The sequence below is a fragment of the Siniperca chuatsi genome, linkage group LG16 (genome assembly GCF_020085105.1).
Source record: "Siniperca chuatsi isolate FFG_IHB_CAS linkage group LG16, ASM2008510v1, whole genome shotgun sequence".
In the NCBI taxonomy this organism is placed as follows: Eukaryota; Metazoa; Chordata; class Actinopteri; order Centrarchiformes; family Sinipercidae; genus Siniperca; species Siniperca chuatsi.
In genome coordinates, this window is record NC_058057.1 from 7,623,436 (window position 1) to 7,648,904 (window position 25,469).

At 41.1% G+C, this 25,469-nt stretch overlaps 1 protein-coding gene across 1 annotated transcript in view; it reads left to right on the forward strand.

Annotated features, from left to right (window-relative positions):
- The window catches only part of vsnl1a (visinin-like 1a), a 34,506-nt gene extending 9,347 nt beyond the window's left edge, over positions 1 to 25,159 (forward strand). The window contains exons 3-4 of the mRNA XM_044170415.1: positions 21,516 to 21,731; positions 22,939 to 25,159. Of these exons, the coding sequence (XP_044026350.1) occupies positions 21,516 to 21,731; positions 22,939 to 23,136 (414 nt within the window). The 3' untranslated portion in view covers positions 23,137 to 25,159. The remainder of the gene's footprint in view (positions 1 to 21,515; positions 21,732 to 22,938) is intronic.
- Positions 25,160 to 25,469: the final 310 nt, after the last annotated feature.

A 25,469-nucleotide genomic window follows, 5' to 3' on the forward strand; every position in this document is an offset into this window, starting at 1 on the left:
TATCATACAATTCACATTTACTTTTAGCACAAATTAATACAAAATTTATATGATGACAGGCTCCAGTAGTAGTATTTATAACCAGAGTTAATAGTCATATTGGTAGTACTAACTAATACTACTACTAGTAGTAGTTGCAGAAGTAATAGCAGAACATGCAACAGTAGCATTAGTAATAGTATCGTAACATCACTAGCAGAGGCATCAGTGTCAGTTATTAGTTGTTTAATTTTAAAAAGACAAAATGCATTCTCAGTGGGTTTTTCCACAATTGATATTAACAGGGTTGGTTGGGGTTACATGAATACATTCTGAATCACCACAAAAACCATTGAGGGAAATATCCATTATAAACCCTGCAAGATTTTAGCAGGCATCCTGCCATGTTCCCATTCGCCACTCCTGTATCTGGGCAGAAAACCAACAGAGAGGCAGATATCAGAGGCGCTTAGATGATTATCTTCTCATGCTAATATGTAGCCTACCGTATCTCATTACCTCTGACAGAGCAGTGTCAATTTATTCCATGATTTATTCATTTAGTCTCATAAAACAGGCAGGAACAGATTCATAGAAACAACGCTGATCTCATAATGAAGGAGAAATTGTGATAAAATAGCACAATAAGTGCCTATAAATAGACTTCAACAAATATCGAAATGAGGCTCAAATGAGGCAAATGTTATTTCTCAGCTGTGACCGACTGAATCTTAATGTATTTATTTTTAATAGAAAAATATATTTACACATATGGCAGGTCCTAAGCACCGTCTGCTTACGGGAAGCACTGACTGTGACTTTGATAGTCTTAAAACTTACATTATTAAATAAATATTTTGGTAAAAGGGGCATGGAATTTGAGGCAGCCACCTTTAAATAAAAAAAAAACTAAAAGTCAAAAAGTGCAAAGGACTTACAGTACATTAAGTGTATTATATTATCATACGGTGTGATTAATAAACTTGCAAAACAAAGTTAAACCCATGTACTATCTGTGCAGTTCAGTAGCTTTTATCAGTGATTGTTAATACTGTCCCATGCTGTTACATCAGGCTTATCTCAGCATCTTGTGTCCTCTTGTACTGTATGCTTTAAGAGTTCTCATGGAAGAGAGTGCTCTGAGTAGTATAAGAATAGGCATTAATCTTTTATCAGTGATGCCAGGAAATGCCTCATAACCAGAGGGGGCTCCCGTTACATAAGACATGCCTGGGCACTGAGGTCATGGGTGCACTTCCTCTAAATGCCATCGGAGCTCATGCATCAGCTGAGACCAGAAGAGAAAGAAAGAAAAAATCTCTAAAACATCAGAAGCGAAGGTATGGCTGCCATTATTTAAAAAAATAAATAAATAATTAAAATAAAATTAAATAAAATGAAAAAGTCAGAACAAAGCAAAACTGTCACCACTGGGAATGATTTTCCATTTCGACCAATTTGTCCCATTAATCCTACTGAAAAGCGTCAAAATCCTTTTAAAATTGAACTACAAAAATAATCTAGGCTCCTGGGAAATAAGAAAAAGTTGGCAGGTTTGATAGGGGGATACAAACACAAAAGAAATCGGATGGAATATCCTCTAAAATCTCTTTACAGCAAAATATGACACACGAGCAACACAGCTCACATCTAAAGGGGTCTTGTAGGCTTCTGGGTAAATCCTATTATTGAGGCATCCTATTGTGTTTCTAGGCAACAGTATATCAATTATAGGGCTTTATTTAAATCCAGAGGGCTGATAAGTAGAAAAATGATAGCTGTGACCTCACATTAACGGGACAGATTGTTCCTGTGAAAAGTGACTCACTGTGTGTTGCAATTCGTGTCTAGCAGGGGAAACAAGGGATTGGACCCAAACGCAGACACAAGAGGCAGAGCAGGTGCAGTTCGACAATTTAATAGAATACAAAAGGCTTACAAGAGTTATCAGGCAGTAATCAATACCACAGAAGCAGTCTAACCGGAATCCAAAAATTCAGGCAAGGTCCAAGGAAACAGAAGATTAATCCAATGGAGCTAACGAGACACAGGTGAAACTAATCAGGGCGGAGCAAACAATCAAAACTGGCGAAAGCGAACAAAGACAGGAAGTAAAACTACCAGACACATGAGGGGAAAAGAGCATTTCAAAATAAAATAGTATACATAAACCATCAAACCATGAGTGTGTGTGTGTCTGTAAGTGTGTGCGTTTGAGTGGTGGGGGGCACATATGTTTATTGGGAGGGAGAGGGAGACAGAACAGTGTGTTTGCATCGGTTGAAAGCGAGAAACAGAGAGGGGCAGAGATGGGAAAAGTAAGCAAGTAAAGGAAAGTGTGTATACATTATTTATTAGTCATTAGCTCCAATGGAGTCATGCAACAGAGACATGAGAAATGTACGAGAAGAGTGTGAATGTGTGTGAGCCTGTCCTCGCTATCCATGCATGCATGAGATAGGCAGGGTTCGACTTACACCTGTGCACAATCTTTATATTCTACACTCCCGCACTCGTCCCCCTGCGCCTTCAGATCTCCCCACATTTGCACAGATCTGCACCTGTGACAGTTGTCCAGAAGCCCTCCCTTCCAGGGTGCTAAATGCAGTGTTACCTCCACTCGGCTGCCTGCCTGGACTTAATGTACTGTTTTGGTTAGACACAGACACTCTGTTCTCTTGCTTCTTTTTCCTTCTGTGCTCTGTCTCTCACTCCTTTAATTCCCACTGCCTTTGTGGAGGTAATCAAATTTTAGGCTGTAAAAAGAGAGAGACAGGAAGAGAAAGTGATAAAGAGGGAGAGTTGAGAGGGAGAGGCACCAAAGAACAGAAAGAGAGAAAGTAACAGGCAAAGGTAGAGAAAGCATGTGTAGCATGTCTGCTGAACATAGTCGGTGTGTGTATCTCAGGGCAGTCTGTAATATTCGCATTTGATGCTGTGGTGTAGCATATAATCTAATGTATTTCTTTGTATACCATAACCAGTATAATCGCTCCTTACAGTTTCATTTGATTAGGGCTGCGGGGTCATGAATTACTTGGTATATCATTATAAAATACACATTACAAGTAATGAATCTCAGATTGCTTCTATATAATTGAAGAATTACTCTTTTTGCTGGATTCAAAAGTATGGCTAAGTGGATATAGAAACTAAGATTGTGAAATAAGTAATTGAAATGATTTCCAGATGATAATAACACAATTTAAATGCCCATCAGTAATCAATTCAAATTAAATAGCTTATTTAAATGCATATTTTGAATTTAAGTAACCAGTAGTAGTACTCTCACTGTGGTGAAGAGGCTGAATAGATATTTTCTGAGTAGGAAAAAAAATACGAGATCATCTATTTTATTTTATTATTTGTGGAAAAAATCTACACATCTTTCGTTAATTGTACTTATTGAATTATACCCATAAGCTGTAATGTGTACAGGCCCAGTCACACAGCAAAATTCATCCGCACATCCTTGCAAAATACACGGTGCTAAAGGCTTGTTGACATAGGGACTACTAACAGGACTAGCTGGTAAACTGCTGTAGCTGATGAGCTAACCACTAACACACTAGCCAGCCAGGAATATGCTAGCGCTAGTCAGTCACAATAGCTCTCCGAGCTTCTTTCTATTTACTGTTTACTATGTACTGGGCCGTTTACTCCTTTAATTAAAAAGGGTAAAAAAGCTTCCCCAGTTAGCAAGCTTGCTAGCTGTCAGTCAGCAAGCTTGTTAACTCGGTCACTAATGGCACAATAAGTTCACACAATTTATTCAAAAGACATATTTGCACCATTGACTCTTGTCCCATAACTGTTGGAAAACCATGTGGTTTTTATGGAGCAGTTTTTACTCCGATAGAGTAGGTTAAATAATAGTGGATGTTCCACAACTAATAAGCTCCAGTAGCTTCCTCCATTTTTGACTCTTTGGCTCTCTGTTCCCTCAAAGGTCTGCAGTGTCAAGACAGTATGCTATTGGTAATTAGTGTATAAAATGCAAAAAAAAATAAAAAATTAAAAAGGCCACACAAGACAGCATAAAGATTTCAGATTGCTTTTTTTGTTTGACCAACAGTCTCAATATTCAGATATTCAGATATACTGCATATAGATATTCAGTTAACAATTATATAAAACAGACTAAAGCAGCAAGACATCACATTTAAGAAGGTGGAAGCCGAAAGTGTGGCATTTTTCTTAATAAATGGCTTAGACCAATACTCAAATACTCAAGTTATCAAATGTATAGTTAATTTTCTGTCAATCAACTGATTGATTAATGGAGTCATTGTTTTAGCACCAATCTGTAATGTAATGAAGAAATTGCATCTGAGATGTTCCACTGACAATGACTGGGTAGTTGAGTATTTAGACTGTTCGTTTTAGTTTTTATACAGGCGTAATTTCATTGTAATACTAAGTTAAAAACAAGAAAATATTCATGTATCTGTTAAAAATCACTCAATATCCACCTGCAAGTTTAGTGTCTGTCTTGTTTTTCGTGTCACTAGTAAAAAAATCCTGGTCAAACTACACAGGATCATTAACCTGACCTCCCGCAGGTTTTTGTTTCCCAGTGGATTTTCGCTTTTAGTGGCATTACCAATGCCAGACTGTGATATAAAAATGGAAGAGAGGCTTCCGTGACAATTCACACTCAAGCGCTTGCATGCCACAGCGTGTGAAATTTCTCATCCCTGACACGCCAGCCGCTCTGGGGGCCATTTGTAACAGGATAACGACACTCCCTGAGATGTTAAGGTAATAGATTTTGTCACTAGATTTTTTTCTTGCGCTTGATGCATGCAGAGACAGCGGCCACACTCACAGATAGCCACAAACACACACACACTTACATTTAACAGGGATCCATGCACATCCACAACACATTATTCTTTCTTTTGTTTAAAACAGGAAATTACTGTTATAATTGAAACACTGTTAGCATCCTGTTGTATATGTTGTGTGTCTGTCTATATAGTGTTTTACTGTGTTGATTGACACTAACATGAAATGAGCATCAATACTGTTGGTCTCCTGCCAGTTGGTGTTCTGTTGTTGTTATTGAGATGAGGTAGCATCATTTAACGTCAGTATAATGGACTTCATTATGGTTTCTGCTACTCAGCAACTCTCTGTCTCTTCTACTCACATTACTCTGTTATTGTTTCTATGGAGAAAACAAACAAAGAGAAACCAGTTTGATATTTCAACTTTATATTTTGAACTTGCAGTTGCTGGAAAGGTGCAAAATGTTTAGAAAATGTATTTTATTACGTCTTGGGATTCAGTTGTCATAGTTTAGTATCATACATAAAGCTGGGAAAAAATATGACATTTTGAAATGAAACATATGAACATGTAACTCCAGGTTTGTTGCTTTAGATGCGAAGCAATATGAAGGGGAAAGAAGGCCATGCTGTAGATTGGAAGCATTGTTGTGACACTGGCCCACGCGCACACACAGATTCTGACCTGAATATAGATGTGCTATATGGATAGATTCCGCTCTGTTGCGTCTCGCTTGCATAGCCTCCAAGGCTTTTGCTGTTGAGTGTATGCACCACTGACCATTGAGAAGCGCTGACTGTGAAACTCCCTATCGCCTCTCCAGACAGACAGATCGCCAGGCAAAATGATAGGAAGGTAAATTGAGCGACAGACGGACGCTGACATCATCTGGCCAACAGCCTGTTTCTGTGAAGAAACATATGTTGCCTGATCACAGGAGACAAGACAGACACAAAAGATAGAGATGCAGTGTTAGATTGACATGGAAAATTAGCTGTGAATGTCTGCCTTTTTTCCCCAGGTGTGGTTATTTGGAAAATCCTTTTGTAATAATTTTGATAGATGAGACACACTGTAGAGCTAGGCCTCTGCAGTAGCTGCCACATGAAATAGAGATGAGAAAGAGTTTGGTGAGTATGCTTATATTCACTAATGCTGTGTTACATATTGACTCCCACACAACCACAATTTAGAGCTGGACAATATGGTTGAAATCAATATTATAATATTGATATTAATATTTTCACAAAATGGTGTTCATTTAAATGAACTGTGTTCCACTGTTATTCATTATTACATTATTACAAAACTCTTGACATCAGTGCCCGAGCGGTACTTGATTTTTTAGACTGATACAGATACTTGATATTTGAGGGTTGAAAAAAAAAATTGACAATTTATTGGCTGATATTACTTTCTGAACATAAACACATCCCTTAAATTTAGTTAGGATTTAATATGTGTCACCAAGATACATACTGAGCAGGGCGTTTGTTACAGTGCAGGCATGCAGGGGACACCGAGATGGCCAAGAATGTTCTTTTTTTGATAACAGCCCGAAAGAGTAGGTATGGAGAGAAGGAAGTCTGTAGGAGGGAGAATGCACTGGAGACAGGAGAGTGCTGGAGATCGCTGGAGACAAGAGGATCACTTGGAGAAGCGAGATATAAGAGTTATGCAGAGTGGCATGGAGAGTCCTAAATTCGAACAAGGTCGGACACATACTGAGGTGAGTGCAGGGCTTTTATGCTGACTGTGATTGGGAGCTAATGTGGAGCAGGAGTGTGATTGGGAGCAGGTGTGGATCAGAGGGTAGGAGGGTGGGTGGAGCCTGGAGTATCCCTGATAGTACCCCTCCCCCCTCCACGGCCAGCTCCCGAGGGCTGAAAAACCCCGCCGACGTGGTGGTCGTCCTCAACCATGGGGAGCGGGTTGATCTGGGTGGCCGGCCGGAGACTGGGCAGGTGTAGAGCTGGGAGGCCTCGGACGGACAACCAGGAGCTTGGACAGGTGTGGAGCAGGGAGTCTCGGACTGATGACCATGAAACCGGTCCTAGGTGTTACGGAGGATCCCGGGTGGAGGACCTGGTAGCAGAACCAGGATGGAGCTGACGACCTCCGGTGGATGACCCGGGGACTGGCCTGGCGTGGGGAAGAAGGCTGGGTCGAAGACGAAGGCTGGGACTCTCTGGAGACCGGCGGGGAAGACGAAAGCCATCTGGAAGCCGGTGAACCAGATAACTGTCCCAGTCCTGCTGTCCCGACAACCAGGGGTCGTCGGGACAGCAGGACTGGGAGCCGGCGTCTGGATGACTGGCTGAGGAGCGGGCTGGACCGGTGGTGTCCGGAAGTCCGGAACCTGCTCCTCCGGCTGAGAAGGAGGGTACGATCCAGCAGGGAGTCCAGGGAGCTGCTGAGGTCCGGCAGAGAGTCCGGGAGCGGGGAGCTGTTGCCACTCTGCAGGGGTTGCTGGCTGCTGCCGACCGGCAGGGACTGGAGGCTACTGCAATCCAGCAGGGACTGGAGGCTGCTGCGGAGCTGGAACTGGAGGCGTTGACGGAGCAGGCGAGCAGTGGAGTTCCGGTGCAGCGAAGTCATGGGTTGCTAGACTGAAGACTGGCCGGTAGAGGTGCAAGCTGAGGACTGGCTGACGAGGTACTGACTGGCATGCCACTCTTTCCTGAGGTGTGATATGAAATGGCGAAAAGATTGTATGACAGCCTCGCCTCTCGACCAGATGTCTGCTGCCCAGCGGAGCGCCGGTCCGTTGAGCCAGGACACCAAGAAGGCCACCTTGGATCGCTCGCTCAGTGGGGTACTGGTGTGGATATATTCCCGATAACCAGGGAACACTGCAACAAAAATCCCTCGCAGTCCTCTGCTGAGCCTGAGAAGGTCTGTAACTGAGTAATCATCCTGATAGCCAGAGGGGTTGAAGAAGTGTCTGAGGAAGCGCTTGTGGGAATGGGTGAGGAGATATCGCCAGATAACATCCTCCAGGTCCGGGAAGGGTGTCATCGGGGCTCAGGGCTGTCATCCTTTCGGTAATGGTCCGACCTTCTGTTACAGTGCAGACAGGCAGGGGACACCGAGATGGACAAGAATGTTCTTTATTTGATAACAGCCCGAAAGAGTAGGTATGGAGAGAAGGAAGTCTGTAAGAGGGAGAATGCACTGGAGACAGGAGAGTGCTGGGGACTGGAGATCGCCGGAGACAGGAGGATTGCTGGAGACAGGAGATCCCTTGGAGACGCAAGATATAAGCGTTATGCCGAGTGGCATGGAGAGTCCTAAATTCGAATCAGGTCAGACACATACTGAGGTGAGTGCAGGGCTTTTATGCTGACTGTGATTGGGAGCTAATGTGGAGCAGGAGTGTGATTGGGAGCAGGTGTGGATCATTAGGGGGTAGTGGAGCCCGGAGTATCCCTGACAGCGTTTCACGTTTGAAAAATAAACTTGTCACTGCTCTCTGGGGGGCAAACTATGTAATTGTGACACTGTTTCTAAATTCACTCAAACATAATTTTGGCATTTCTCTACTACAATTTTTGTTGCTTATCTAGCAAAATATATGACAAGATATACATGTGATAAGCTTATACCGGCTGATAGTTTTGGCCTGGCCAATGTTGGGCTCTACTTATATATGTAAAACAAATAATTCATTAACTAATTTTGTCCATTTTTAAATACAATCTGCTTCAAATTAGTACTACAGAATTTTGTGAAACAATACTTGATATAATGACACCATAGTGGCCATTTGATCATATTCCAAATATCAAAGTCCAACCATAATTTACTATTCAAAATATACATAGAACTATTGTATTAACTTCTATGATATCAGAATATATACAACATGTAAACACAAACAATGTACCAAATACAAATATGTGCTTAACTGGTTCTTACAATCATGTAAAAATGAGGCAACCTAGAATTTTCCCTTTTACACAAATACAGGGCCGCTGATGGTGTGGGTGTATATGCACTGCAAAGCTTCAATGTAACCCCTAATGCCCTTGTAATATGTCATTCTTCCTCTTTCCATCCTCTTTTCTCATTTCTCACTCTTTTTCTCCATCTTTATCTTTACCCACTTCCTCTCTCATCTCCTCTCCTCTCTCATCTCATCTCCACGTGGGCTTGTGCCATACACTAAAAATAGCTTTTGTCATCTCAGAAGCTCTCATGCCATTCTCCATTGCTGTCACAACACACACATACACACAGAACTGAGCGCTGCACACAATGACTCCTGAAAGGCAAGAAATTCTGTTTTTGTGGTTTAGCAACATGAAACACTTTGTGTTCACTTGAAAATACTTATTTTTATGAGTTGCAGTGTACTTAAATATAGAAACAATCTTGACTCTTTGTTCAGAGCTCAGAAAAGTTGAGTCAAACAAATGGTAATGATAAACTCTGGACAAAGTGACTCACTCATTATGATAGTGAGTCGTTTACAATGTTTAGTAAGCACAGAGGGAGGGGAATCTGACACTGAATTAGCAGACTGTAATTTTCACAAAGACAAACAGTAGTTTTGTGAATTTTCTCCAGTCTTTCAGAACAGAAAATTGGTGTTAATTGCTGAGAGTGTCTGTGTCAGTGTTTGCAGACGAGATGCATCCGAAACGAGCTGTATGGGAGAAAACTGACACATAAATACAGTCTGAGAGGCAGAAAGGAAGACAGAACGATAGACACATAGAGACAAGAGGGAAACAAATGGTCAGACGGTTGGATTTATAATAATTTTGACCTATCAGCTGCTCTCTGGCCGCAATTTCTCACTTCGGACCTTGATGTTGCAATTGAATTATTCAGCAACTGTCAGCAAGTCTCACCGCTGCTGCAGTGTGAGAAGAGGAAATGGGAAGTTAGTGAGTGCCTTTAGATGCACAATGTAAGATAATAGGACCTGTTCTGGGGGGAAATCATATTCAGATTGAGCTGTGTATAACAATTAGCACATCATCTGCAAGAATAAATCAGTTATCATGGTCGAATGGTGAAGGCAGCAGGCCACAAAGCTATTAGTCTTACCATGCAGGTTTAAATCTTGCAGCGCAGTAGGATGGTAGTGAGAATGACCTTCAACTGGTTAACAAGGGTTCAAGCCACCTTGTCAGCAAGCATCCACCTATGAGAAAGACGCTGAATCCCTATCAGTCTGACCTCTGACCTTCATGTGGAGGGAGACAAGCAGGGAGAGGATAGCCCTCACAGGAATCTGATTACTATCATGTCAAATATCATTTCCATTTCTATTACATATGAACAGAGAAATGATGATAAAAAAATGCATTATTATAAAAATGGTGCCAAAATATTGTTGTGTATTCAAATATGCACTCAAGGTCATGTCAGGTCGTCTTGCATTTGTCAAAGTACTTGTTAATCAGTGGAGTGGGCCCTCCTCTTCCCAGCTTGTAGTGCTTTGGAGTAGGACATTATTAGGTTAGAAGCCTGGCTTTCCCTTTCTTTCTCTCCTTATATTGTGTCTCATTTTTACTCTTTCTCTATGTGTCTTGTCATTTATAATCATTCTCATTTGTTGCTGTCAGTTATTGTTTTGTCTATATCAGTCTTTTGAGCAAACTCAAAAATCTAAAATAAGCATATTTTCCCAACTGTGGAACTATTCCTTTAAAGGGAATAAGAATAAGCCCCAGGTTAAAAAATCAAAAATCAGAAGCACTAATCAGCCCTTACAGCATTACTTTTATCTGGTTTCACTTAGATCCCACCAATACTCACAAGGTATTATACGTAGTTACACCTCTGGCTGTTTTATTTAGGTGTTCCTCAGGGTTCAACACTGGGTCCACTCTTATTTTGACTTTAAGTCCCCAGAAGAAGTCTTTGTGCTTCTGCCGTTCTGATCCTGTCTCATGTTTAAATAAGTTAAGTAAAGTTAAGTTTCAGTTCTCTCAGCATAATCACTCTCTCACTCATATGCTTTCTCTTGGGAGTCAGGGAGACATTTAAACGTTGTTTAAGCATCAGGCCTGTTCACCAAAGCCAAGTAACATTTATGTTTTGACACATTCAGAGAGACAGCTTTAACAAGGAAAGAAGTCAGTTAAACCTCTCACTTATTTCGATTTTTATGGAACCAGACACTGCTAACTTTACATGTGCACTGCACAATATTAACTTTACTGCAGTCATGGCAATAGACCACTTCCCATTGTCTCACTATTAAAGTCCAGAGACTCAGTGCTGATTTGGTTCAGATTTTGTTCAGACATTTTGTTCTTTGCAGTCTTGTCATTTGTCCTCACTGACCCAGCTGTCCAATCAGCATAACTTAACATGACTGAACTGCTTGACAGAGTGAAACTATTCTCAAAACTGAGGGACAGGAAAACAGGACAGTTATGGAAGCAAAACCATTAGAGCGATGAAAGCCAAAGGCTTGTTCTGTCACAAAATGAAACTAACAACATTAGAGCTCTTGTTGCGGTTCAGATGGTGTCGTAATTGCATCTATATGATTTGAACAGTTAGATAAACACATGAGTAAAGTTGTGTAAATCCATTCATGGTTGTGTAGAGTGTCTCTTAATCAGCAACATATGAATTTCATTCCCCATGGGTACATGGGGAATGAAATTGAATGTAATCAAGCCTCTGTGAGGCTGTACTTGAGCTTGACACTAACATCAGCATGCTAACAGGCTCTCAATGACAATGCTAAAATGCTGATGTTTAGCAGGTATAACGTTCACCATCTTAGCATGTTAGCATGCTAACACTAGTTAATTAGCACTAAACACAGAACAGCTGAGACTGATGGGAATGTCAATAGTTGTCAATAATAGTGCAGGTATTTGGTCATAAATCAAAGTATTGGATACATTGAAATTTTGACCTGCTCTTGGTGCTAGAGGAAAGGTCAGGAGATCACGAATGTCATTAGGATTCAACATTAGTACAACATTTTATGACAGGACAGCGATGGATTGATTGACCAACTGACATTGCCATCTCTAGAGCCATGCAGCTAACATGGCTAAAAATATATATCCTAAACTGTAGAGGTTTCACTATTGAGTGATTAGTGAATATATCTATACATTGGCTAGACGTCAAGCCCCACCAAAAAGAGAAATCTAAAGTGAAAGAGACAGGCAGGGTATGGGAAAAAAAGAAAAAAAGTGAGCATTTTCGTGCAAAACAGACCCAATTACCCTCTCAGGCAAACTCAAACAGTCATCAGAGAGTGGGCAAGGTGCCGATACCTGTGAGAAGTGGATAGAGAGAAAGGGAAAGAGAAAGGTTGGTGCTGTTAGTCTTAATGCAACACATTTATACACTGCACAACAAAATCAGAGCACTGCTAATTACTTACAGCAGTCAGCTGTCTGCTCATAAAATGGGTCACAGGCCTGTCTGTTATCTTTGTGTCATGAGAATACAGCTAGATCTATATTTGCATGCACCTCAGGGTTAGAATAAATGCACATTAAATTTAGATCCTTGATTTTTTAAAAATCACTCAAATATGAGGGAGATGATATAAACCTTTTAGACACCTTGTGGGTGTTTTAGCTTTCTTTAAGTTAGATGGACATAATTTTGATGCAGCAGGGAGTACAAACACATGAATGTTTGCATGCAGATTCAGATGTATGAGGGTTTTTCATACAGATGCACACACGCAGACTCAGACATGATTGAGCAGCCATGAATGATGAATTTATTTGCTTAATGAGAAATAGCTAAGGAGGTTTGATGAGTCATGTAGAATGGAGGCACAATATTCTAACCCTACATCCCACTCTTCCCTTTCTTCCCTCACCTCTTTCTCCTTCGTCCTCCCTTCCTCTCTGGCACTGTCTTTTGGCCAGGCTGAGCCACAGAAGCTTGCAGGCCGATTATGAGCTTTTTAAAAGGTGGCTTCAAACTGCACAAGCTGCTGTGGATTTATCTTGCCAAGCACTTTAGAGACTAGCCATTCTGGACACACCACTGGCAAGTGAAGATAAAGCGAGCAAGTCCTCCCCTTTTTTTTCTCTGTTATTCTGCCTCGCTTTGAATTGCGTCACAAGGAGTAGAGGGTAGCCCTCAGGTCTACCTGCCAAACCTGGCAGCCAGCAGTGAGTCACACTCTGCTTCCTGCCCTGCTTGGCTGCTTTTCTGTATCTGATTTAGATCAGAGTCGGTATCAGAAAGGCAGAAAAATGGCACTGGTGGAATGCGGTAGACATTACATTTTTCTGTGCTGAGATGTTGATAAATACCTTTATTTTAGATATTTAAGCCTATTTTAGCACCAGAATGGATAGTTACTGATCTGGAGCTATTGATATGGAATGTTACTATGTATGAAGTCTGATGTAGTTACCTCTCATTGTAGCCCTCCCTCTCTCTCTAGTCATTCTTTTCTCAATGCCAATAACTACTCTCCTCACCTTCCCCTGAGGCATGAAATACGTTTCCACACTCAATAGTGCCATCTGCTGTTGTGCTGTCATTTACACTCCTAATGCAGAGTTAGTGCTACCAGATGGGTATTTTGTAACCACAGATAAACCAGGGTCAGGGACAGGTCTGTTCCAAATTCCTCTTAAATCACAAGCTGAATGATTGTGTGCAGTCCAGGAATCAGCACACAATCATAATAGACAGCAGGGGTATCAACACCTCCAACACACACACACACACACACACACACACACACACACACAAAACCAGTACTCGTTACACTTCTCATTCGTGGTTTATGTTTTACTCAAGTGGCCCCTCTTCTTGAAAGCCTATTGTCTCACTGAATCAAAGGCTCATCCCTCAAGACCAAAGCAATCCTACAAACGTTGACCATAAACAAAGGTCACACGTGTATTAATGCAGTCTGATTACACCGCAGTAGCCAGAGATAGATGCCTGCCACATTCGTCTCATTTTAGAATCTTTGATTGTGTCGTCAGTCATGCTGCGTTCATGTCATATAGTTTAAACCGTAATTACGAGCAGTCGAGTGACTAAAACTGTATACATCAGTCTTCAACTTGAAATTCAGAGTTGGAAATATCTGGAATTTCTGAGACAGGGGATATCTCCTGCTTGGTGAAAAGAACTAAAGACATTCAATTCAATTTTATTTTATTTATATAGCGCCAATTCATAACAGAAGTTATCTCATTGCACTTTTCCTATAGAGCAGGTCTAGACCGTACTCTTTATAATATTATAATATTCCACAGGAGAGGAGCTTGATAGCTGAAGGCTCTGGCTCCCATTCTACTTTTGGAGACTCTAGGAACCACAAGTAACCCTGCATCCTGGGAGCGCAGTGTTCTAGTGGGGTACTAAGGTATTATGAGATCTTTAAGATACGATGTTGCCTGACTATTAAGAGCTTTGTAGGTGAGGAGAAGGATTTTAAATTCTACTCTGGATTTTACAGGGTGCCAGTGCAGAGAAGCTAATATTGGAGAAATATGATCTCTTTTCTAGTTCTTGTCAGTACACGTACCACAGGATTCTGGATCAACTGGAGAGTCTTAAGGGACTTATTCGGGGAGGATTTGCTGACGAAAAAATGACCGTAGATATATTTTTGATGAACAGTCACAGTCAGCAAACACATGCCATTTCCTGTGGTTGATTCACAATAAAAGCCACCCCGTGTTTCGCCAGTTCAGTGCTTTTAATGTGATGCAGCGGCAGTAGGAAATGTGGGTTAGCATTAGCAGTAACTTATTACAACTCTATCAATGAGATTGGATTACATACACGCATCATTTCCTGTGAATCCCTTGCGCATGTGAAGGCATCTTCAATCCAGCACAGGAAAGGTATAATAATTACAGAATATAAACACATTGAATGGCTGCTGCAGAAAAAATACAGACCATAAATGATTTCAAAAATGGTGCTTGACTTCATGGAATTTTAAGGATTATGATTTTAATAAGATTAGAACAAACTGAAGTGCTTATTTTAGCAGTTATTGTTAAAAATATTCTCAGGGATGAATTACTGCTAACTTTTTTGACACTAATATCACAGCAGACACCCATCTGAGAGTAACAAGAGGATGACTAAAAATGCTTTTTACAGAGCAGAGGGGATTGAGATTGTGTGCGTGTGTGTGTGCATGTATCTTTTCTGTGTGTGTGCGTGTGCATGTGTGTTTTCTATCTGTGCAGACCCTGGAGGCTTGGAAGCTGTAGCAGCTACAGCAGTGTGCTAGCTACGTTTCTGTTGCTGCCTGGCATGTCACTGAGGGTTTATGTAAGAGCACACACAGGCTCCGTCTCTCACGCAGACACACACACACACACACACTGTAAATACCCCAGCGATGGATTATGCATGTATTCCCTCTCTTTCTCCTTTTCAAGCCATTGCGTTCTGCTCAGTGAAGAAGCATCTAGGCGATGCTTTGATGAAGTAATGTAAACAGCCATATGCAGCAACAGCCAGTGCTGTTAAACCAAGGTCCTGCTAGTGCGTTTCTCCAAACAGGCTTGACTGCATGCGACAATGTTAGCAAAGGGGTGCATGAAACATAAGGCATTATTTACACACGGAAAATACAGACCTCAAGTGCTTTGAAGGGCAGGTTACAGTCTCAGACTGACCTCTAAAACCTGTGCTTGTATGCTGGGGAGATGAATAGCCAATGGCAAACTTGCTACATATTGTTGATAACATTAGAGGCAATGCCTGTAGGACCCTTAAGTGAGGAGAGATGACCTTGTGGGCTTCATGAAGTGTGTGTGGAAATATTCATAGGCTTTAGACCATAAATTCTTATTAGATGTGCAACTCAGATCTATTGTATTCTATTCTATTCTCTTATGTTCCAGTTTAGGTGGTCACTGAGCAGTTACAGTGAGGGATTCATTTCTCTTTTGGCACTAGTCCTGCAGGTAATGATAACATTTATCCATGGGGAAAAATTATATTGAACCATCCATATTGCTTAGGGAGAGGGAACCCGCGCACAAACGAGCTCTGAGGCTCCCAAAAGTGTGTACGTGTGTGTGTGTCTGTGTGTGTGTGTGTGTGTGTGTGTGTGTGTCATGTTAGCATGTGTCTCTGGACTATGGAAGCAGCAAGGAGAACAGAAAGATATGTAGATGGATAGATTTGGAATCAGACACTGTCAGTGGAAAATAGAAGTACACACGACAGAACATGGCATCACCATGGCAGCGGTCCAGGGCAGGCATTATGGGACAGCGAGTGCATGAATGATCACCCATTGGGTCATCTTCTGGGAGATAGGGTGGACAGGGAGAGGTCTGTTTTGGCAGCTTGTCAGCTTTCCTGTTTATTGGCTTTGTCAGGTGTGATTAATTGCAGCATATAAGGAGAAGGCTCATGGTCTTAATTATAATATTTGATCAAGATAGAATCAATGGTTCAAAACTTTAAAGCTATAATAAACGAAATATTGATTAAAATTTCCGTTTCTTTCCGTTCTCACTTTGTCATAGAAGGTGGCAGCAAAGTAAAGACAAAACACACATTAAACATTGCAGATGAATTTGACTGATTTATATTATAAATTATTATATATTTGTTTTTTACTTTCTATAGATATTGTGAATTCTTTTGGTGACGATAATCGTGTAGTGAAAATCTGATATCGTGACAGCCCTAGTACAAACCAAATAAAAACATAATTTTGTCTGTTGAAAAATAATAGAGCTGATTACAGTATAAATAAAAGTTAGGCTAAGCTAGCTAGCAAAAAGGAGCGTGTCTTCCTCCTACTAATAAAAAGAGTCTTCCATATTTGCTTAGTAGGAGGAAGTGGTCCATCTTTATACATACAGATAGTTATTTCCATTAGGAAGACTGTGAGATGTGGTTTAAAGCACAGGAATAAGCTAGTAAGTGGACCTTGAATGCAGACTTGGACGCTGATCAAAATAATACATTTCTACATAAACCTTATGACTGTGCTAACTTGTGACATTGACATTTTACAACTAAATGACAAATACACTAACTGATAAAACAATCAACAGATAAAATGACAAAGTGAAAGTAAACCTCAATTTGGTCCAAAGAGTATAGAAATGTGATTCATATTGCTGCAGATGCCCTATATCTAAGTGATGGTGCAGAGAGCCAGAAAGATCCCAGAACTACTTACGGTAGGCTGCCTCAGATCAGTTACACTTATAAAGGCTTATATTTACCATTTTTTAATTTTTAATTTTAGTACTCAGATAACAGTAATCCAGTTACATGCAATCTGCAGCTCCCCAAACTGCAACAGAATGTGCATATAGTAAATAAATCTTCATCGCATTTAAATCCTGACCCTCGCGAGCTCAACACTGGAAGCTTTTAAACTACAAGATGTCTGTCCGGCTTAACTGTTATCTGTAGAGCTGGCAGTGCAACTCAAGTCTGGATCGTACATTGCTGTTACCTAACTGAAGCTATTTTCAAACCAAACACAAGTCAGATGTTGCGTGTTACTGATGAGTTTCAGTGTTTTGAGCTGTATTATTCATCTGTTCTATGATCTTGCAGTCAGTCACTGTTCTGTTAGTGTGAAATGGCCTTAACTGAAGTGTGACTAGTGAAGTGTTTCCTTCTATTTCGCGCTATTTCTCTCACTCTTCCTCTCTTTCCTCCCTCTTCCTGTGTTTCTATCTCCCCCCTCTCTGGCTTTCCAGCACCAGTGCCAGCTTGCAGGCTGATTATGAAGGCTTTAATGTTCCATTCAACAGCAGCATGTTTTGGTTTGTGTGTGTGTGTGTGTGTGTGTGTGTGTGTGTGTGGAGGTTGGGTGTGTTAGGGTAGGGTATCCGTTTCACAGAATAGGCCTCGCCACACACTCATTGACACACACAAACACTGCAACATTAGCCTTTATTAAGCCAGCTGTGCCTGTCCGCCTGGCTCTTCCCTGAGTGGACAGAAACTGTCTGGCATTCAGCCTGTCCTTTGATGGCCGACTTCAAACAGCCGTATCAAACACCCATAATGGCAAATGGGAGCCAAATCAGGAGAGGAATAAGACTTAATGGAAATGTTAACAGCCTAATATCCGTAGCTGTAAAGGTGAGGAAACAGTCACTTCAAGTCCTGACCGGGTCATATTGGGAATCGTGTGCCATCTAGTGAAGGTTTTGTTTTTTGTCCTCGACAGCTGCCGTCTATTTCTCTGACGTCTGACAATGCTTTTATATGTAACAAAGACAGATAAGGAGAACCAAAGAATCTCAGATGGAGGAATTTCACAGTCTCATCACCCTGTCCCACTTTCTTTCTTTCTTGTCTCCGTTTTTACATAACAAAGTGTTTCATAACTTGCCAGATTGTCGAGGAGCCACAGTGGCTTTCTCTCCCCCTCCCTCCCATGATCCTCTCTCCTGCATCACTTCCCTGACACCTCTCCTCCTCCCTCTTATTTTCCCTCTCCCCTCAACTCAAAACCTTCCCACGTCATCCCGTCCGTCCACGTGCCTCCTCCTGTTCCTCCAGGACCTGGGCAGATGAGCCGAGGCAGGGCAATACAGGGCAGTACTCGTGGGAAGGAAGCCACATCGCATCCTGGCAGCTTCACGCCACGTCCCCTGTCCCGAGGGGGCTTCCTTCCTCAAATTAGTTTCTCCGGAGCAGAAGGGCAGATAGGGACCTGGATTGTGGGGGTGACTCTATCGCTGTCACACTCCCTCTAATTCTTTTGCTGTCACACTCATTTTAGTCTCCTCCTCCATCTTTTGTTTCCTGTTTTCATTCTTTTGTCTCTCCTCATCTCTTTGCTCGTTGACATTCCCCCCCGCCCCGTCTGTTAACTTCTCACTGCAGTCTGATCGGTTTGCTACTGCAGTAAAAATTTACATGGGTGGGACCTTATCGCAGATGGGCAGTTTTGCAACCCGAACTGATTCTCACTATCTTACCCTGTCTTATTTATCCTCCTCCTCTTTCTCTCACTCCTCTCTCTTTTTATCTCCCATCCACTGCACTCTCTCCTCTCCCATTAGGATTCATGGCCTGGACAACCCCCCCCCCCGTCGTGACTCCAGACAGTTTGTGCATGCTGGGGTGGTTACACTTAGTGGAGAACAGGGCAGCGTCCTCGCCTTTTTCTTCGCCTCTGCATGACGAGAGTGTCTGCTATGCACTCGGGCACAGTTCCACAGTGTAGAACAGTCTTGTGCCATCTGAAAGAAAAGTACACGTGCCTCTGATTGCTTGCTGCGTGAAACTGCGGCAGATTTTTTTCCAACTGCTTTGAAAGTTGCCCTCTTCTCTTTTGGAATTTAAAGCTGCTATAATCAGACTTTTTATATTAATAATAGATGAAATGGCTATGTGTAATGTGAAAGGGGTCGCTCTTAATGATGAAACCATAGATAATAGTCATCTGACTCTGCAATTCCCCTCAGTTTTACAGACTTTTTCAGCGTCTTTAAATGTATTGTTTTGGTTTTACAGGTTTTGCTCTCGTCAACGTCGTTCCTAGAAAGGTTCTAAAAACTCACTGTACACTACCTGTCCAGCACTAAACAGCAGACAAAGCTAGCAACTAGCTGGCACATTTAGCAGCTAAAGAGACAGATGTGTCCCTCAGGAGTTGGTGGACAACAAAAACAGAGCTAAAAGAGAATGAATACTGGACTAACATTCGCCAAGTGGCCAGAAACACAAGTGCAAATGAATGATAAAGTTGCTCTGTATCCACTGGATGTGTAAAAAAGCAGCTGTTATCTAAGATGTCAATGCTGTGTTCACAACTTGTTGCTGCTGCCCCCAAGTGGCCAAAATAATCAGTTATTGCAGGTTTAAACCTTTTTTTAAAGCCTGTCTTAAAAAGTACACTACTTCTCATCATTTAGTCCCGCAAATGTCAGTACAAGCAGGATCTGATGACATTTGCTGACAGATGAATATTTAAAATGATGAAGGTATTCACCTTGATTCATGCTTGCAGCGTTCACTGAATATGAGAACACAAAGCCAAAGAGGTAACACAAAGTTTAAGAGCATCTGACTCTCTTTTTTCAGTGATTCCTTTTCTTCTGTCTTAGGTAAAGATGTTGAATTCATAGTTTATATACATATGAATTATTTTCGTGAGATCGGCAACAAAACTGTACAAAATAAACTACAAAACATTCCCTCGAATAACAAAACAGATTGGAATATCTCTTCCAGTTTGTTCCATTTCCTTGATGAAGGTTGCTTCTGCAACACCAGCTCTCTTTTGTTTACACAAGTCCTCAGAGAGGCTGCTCTCTCGCTCATCTTGGATTCTTGTTGAGTTTTTTACCAGAGAGGTCAAGTGGAAGGTTATATCTAATGAATCGCTCGGCTTCTCCCAGATAACCACAAGGTTCACGGTCTACAGTAGATGACGAGCCAAGCATTAACCTTTGACTTTGTGTAGCGCAGGGATGCAGTGATGAGATGGATGGCTTGGACTGCAGAGGGTCCTTAAGTTTTAGCCAATACCAAGAACAGAGCTGATCCATAGTATTTTGTGGATTATATACAGTAGATTAGTTGGGCCGTAGACTTTGCCATCATTTCACACCTTTACCTTTTTCACTGTTACTCTGACATCTCTGACAGTTGTTAACATGGTTTAGGCTTCATATTAGTTTCTTAATTCTCCGGTACTGTTCTTCTGGCATTGGTATTGGTCTGGAGAATCACATCATCAAAATTTTTTAAATGATTAATTCACAATCATAATATTTTTTTGTGATACTTTTATTCCGCACCTTTCTAAAAGCTCTGTGGAAGTTGTTTTTTTTATATTCTTCTATGTAATAATGTTATCAATATAACCTTATATAAGTGTCAGAAAACATTTTAGACAGTTTTGAAGGGATATAAGAAATGATAACACTTCAGATCTACATAGCAGGAAAGTACTGTAGTGAAGTTGTGAGGGAGGAGATCCTGTAACTGGAGGACTGATATTCAAGTCACGTGTCAGGATGCAACTGGTGTGTGAACGTTTCTGTGAGCGAATGAATGGCTCTGCCAGCTCCTGGCTGCTGTGTGTCGGTGACCCTGACCTCCCTGTGTAGGGGCCTAAAGGCAAAGACAACTTCCCTTCAGGGATCAATAAAGATTACAATGTAATGGATGTCGCCTATTTTAGAACTAGGATTTCATATGCATCTCTAAGGAAAGACTGTTTCCCAAGGTAACTAGAAACTATAAGGCAAATCTGCAAGACATCTCCAAGCCACCTTGCAGTATGGATAGTTATGGTAAATGGTAAATGGACTGTACTTATATAGCGCCTTTCTAGTCTTTCTGACTACTCAAAGCGCTTGCTTATGCAAACATATACATGAACACAGACCAATGATAACATTTGCAAAGGTAGAGCTTAATAGTGCTGGATGAGAATAGGAAATCAAAGTTCACTTAATTACTGTAGGTAATGAATGTCCATTGAATTTGTATGCAAATCATTCTTTGTCATTATGTTCCCAAATAACACCATCTGTTTTCATTAATCTGCCCTTTTATTACAAACTACCACACGATCAGGCATCAACGAGAGCGATCAAGCTTGTGACTCTTATCTGAGCCTCATATCAGAGTAGCAGAGTGTAAGACAGGTTTTACTGACCCAAAACTGCTGGCAAAGTGTCCTTCAGCAAGGCTTCAATACGCAAGGCATCATTTTTGGAGGGATTATTAAAACAAGTTAACTTTGGAAGACTTGACCATAGAAAAAAAAAGAGCTATACTCATGTTTATAATCTCTTTTCTTTTTTTCATTCCAGTTCTTCCCTTACGGCGACGCGTCCAAGTTCGCCCAGCACGCCTTCAGGACCTTCGACAAGAACAGCGACGGCACCATCGACTTCAGAGAGTTCATCTGCGCGCTGTCCATCACATCACGAGGCAGCTTCGAGCAGAAACTCAACTGGGCCTTCAACATGTACGACCTGGACGGAGACGGCAAGATCACACGGGTGGAGATGCTGGAGATCATCGAGGTATCACAGCAAAGAATAATCTTGGAATAATCTTTCTACGGCAGCTAAATGGATTTTGTTTTGCTTTTGCGGCCACATTGCAGTCAAGTCCTTATACACAAGTTAGATTAGTAGTCTTTATATTTTTTGATATATTTTGAACTGTTAATGATTAAGTAGCACCAGTGCATTTATTGGCAATACTGTTTTAATTTATGACATGTCTAATTCATTTTTAAAGGCATAGTTTGACGTTCTGGGAAATACGTTTATTGCCTTTCTTGATAAGAGTTAGATGAGAAGATGATGTCTCTCTGATGTCTCTCTGATGTCTGTACGCTAAATACCAAGCTACAGCGAAGAGACAGTTAGCTTAGCTTGGCTTAAAGACTGGAAACGGGGAAACAGCTAACCTGGCCGAAGGTAACAAAATCCACCAACCAGTATATTTAGCATACAGATCTGTAGGTATTATTCATAAACACAAATGATATGAAACAAGCAACAAGAGGCATAAGTGAAGGTTTCGAGCAGACTCTTGTTATTCCGCAATAAACACTTTAAATTGTATATCTGCATAATTTCTTTTCACTCACGTGTGACGCTGAAATCACTGCACCCCGGGTATTTCCATTTCTCTAAAATATTTAGACTGCAAAATTATTTCTACAAATTATAAGTCATCTTAAACATAACCTGGTTTATTAGATAATGATTTTACAAACAGAATATCCCTACATGCAGACGCAAATAATCAGTACATTGAAAAACTGGTTGTCAGTATAAATGGCTCGTGTGAATTCAACATCTGAGCAGCGGAGTTCACTAACAAACTGTGGTTCCACTGATCTGTACATAGTATAAATATAGAATCAAGTATTTTCATGGGTGCTAGCAGAGACTAATCTTTCACATTTTGATTTGTCATGTGGGAGGACATCAATTAAAAAAAAAAAGCTAATAGCACAGGCTGTGGTTACGGTGCGCCCTTATTATTCGGACAGCACATTATCTGTGCAAATACAGACTCCCAAGGCATCAAAAGACGCTACAGCGTAGCTGAAGCCGACTAGCAGCTGATCCAGCTGTGCTGCTGTCAGCAGAAACTGACAGAGGAGAGGACACCTCATTTCAACACACAAACATGTTTCCTTGACTCCTCTCATCCTTGCATCCCTCACAAAAAGACACAAGTGAAGGAAACGCTGCTCTCTTTCTCCCCCTGCAGGCGATCTACAAGATGGTGGGCACGGTGATCATGATGAAAATGAATGAGGACGGCCTGACGCCCGAGCAGAGGGTGGACAGGATCTTCTCCAAGATGGATAAGAACAACGACGACCAGATCTCGCTGGAGGAGTTCAAAGAGGCGGCCAAGAGCGACCCGTCCATCGTATTACTGCTGCAGTGTGACCTCCAGAAATAGGCCGGAGGGCGAGTGGAACGCTCCACCAGTCGCCAAGGACTGCACAGAAAGAATTTCATGTTCCATTCAGTTTGCAGCTATTTCCACTGAAAAAAAAAAAAAATGCTTGGACTACCTTTCAATGGATCTGCTTCTTGTGTTTGAAACACTCGTGTGCATGAGAATGTTATTTGCTATAAAAAGATCTACACACACAACATATAACAGTGTGCGGGTGCACACTCACACCACAGACACACTCCCAGCACACACACAAACACACACACACACACATCTCGCACAAATAATATATATAGATATATAAATATGAATATATATTTAAATTATTTAAAGATCAACTGCCAAAATGTGAAGTGTGCAAAGTATTTTCCATACAGTTTCATTCTACTGGAGCTTGCGCATCAGTGATGTGCTATGTTGAATTTACCGCTACTCTATTTATTGTTCCGAGTTTACTGACGCTAGCTGTACGTGTTTCATAATACTGAGTAATGTCAACTGAACCAAATTCCTATGATAATGTATCTGCCTCCAATAAGACAGTCTATCCATCGTCTCAAATATTAGCTCTAGAAGAGATGGATTAGCGTTTGTCCAACTTTTCCTTCCAAAACATGCTTGTACTGTCAGTAAAAAAAATGTAAATGTAGTTAATTTGCATGCCTTTAGGTTCTGCCTTAAAAATCTCCTCATTTTGCATCCTGTAATCGAAGACAGAAAGCCTTATCAAAGCAGCGCGGTGACACCGAATAGGGAGAAAAAAATCATATTGCAGTAGGTCCTTCTACAAGTATTGTCATATGGGATGTGATGTTTGTGATCTGTCGAGACGTTTTCTTTTGACTGCTTTAACTGTGGGAGCATGTTTCCTTGTAGATTAGCTGTAGTATATGTTGCTAAGAACTAAATCCCTGCCCCTGTGCATTTAAACACCCTATCTCATTACAAATTAGCAGATGTTGAATGTGGAGGAATCCATCATTTCGAACCAGTCTCAGAGATAAAAAGAGATAAATTGATACGTCTCTGAAGCAAACGGACTGGAGGCAAGTGAGATCAAACATTTACATTAGGATTCCCTGGAGAATGAATGAAGCTTCCCTTAGCTGGAGTTGAATTAGATTAGAAAGAAGAACTAATTAGTCATCTATAGTTGGAGAGCACTGTTGTCAAACTTAGTTATAACCTATGTGTCACCATCACAGCCACTTTTTTCCAATTAGCCTGCAGGTTGCATATCAATACGATGAATTCAGAGGAGTTTTTTTAGACTCTATGAGCGTTAAAGAGGAGAAGAAATAAGGCCCGCGCAGCATTTTAACTTTCTTGTTTGTCTTTTTCAGTGGAAGTAAATGAGTGCTGAAGTAGTGAGAGGAGCAGTGAATGGTGTTTCATTATACACTGTAACTACTAGAGGACAGCCCTCACGGCAAAGCCATGTGTTTAGTAGGTTGGACAATTCGCCCTCCCCAACCCTCGAAGTATTTTTCTCTTAAAAATCAGTCAATCTTTTTGTACTTTTTTACTCCCCCCTCTCACACATTGTACACATACTGATGCATACTAAATGTAGAGAAGTTCAGTGAAGTGTGGTACCTCCTAAATAAGATTTGGATGCAACATCTAAGCCCACTTGTATCTTTAAATAAGGCCCTGTCTGAAAGCACTGCAGACACTTTCCAACCTGCATTAATACTACCAGTGTTTTAAGAGCTAAAGGAGGCTAAAGGAGATAATATACAGTATTGCAATAAAGATCTAGCATACCAGTCCATCGTCATCTCTCAGCAGTGTGGCTTGTCCCCTGTCAGTTTGTAATCTGAACTTCTTTACATGAACATCTTTGGCCAAATAATGTTTCTAATTCCAACTCTGTTATTACTATTATTGCTATCAAGAAACCAAATGTAAGCAAAGGCAACCGTGTACAAGGATTCTTTTGTAGCATGTATTGTGTCCCTGACAACATGGCTGCACTACTCCCTGTGTTGTGATTTAATCTAATAAAAGGAACTCTATGGGCTCTTGTCTGGTCTGCTAATTCAACAAACGATCTTCTCAAGCAACGTCAGATGTACAACTACACCTAGATCTGTGGGTCCCAAAATTTTTTGTAACCCCACATCCATATCAGACTAGCTTGAATACCCCATCCATCATGTTCCAAATGTGTTCATTTCAACTGATTTTAAAGTAGATGTTAAGTAACACTACATAACAGTGGATACTATTACAATTATTTTTTTCATACAATTGAATTTTAACTGTTTTTCAGTTTTGTCAAGTTTGCATCATCCATTATCTTCAGCTATCCATTTCAACCATTTATCCCT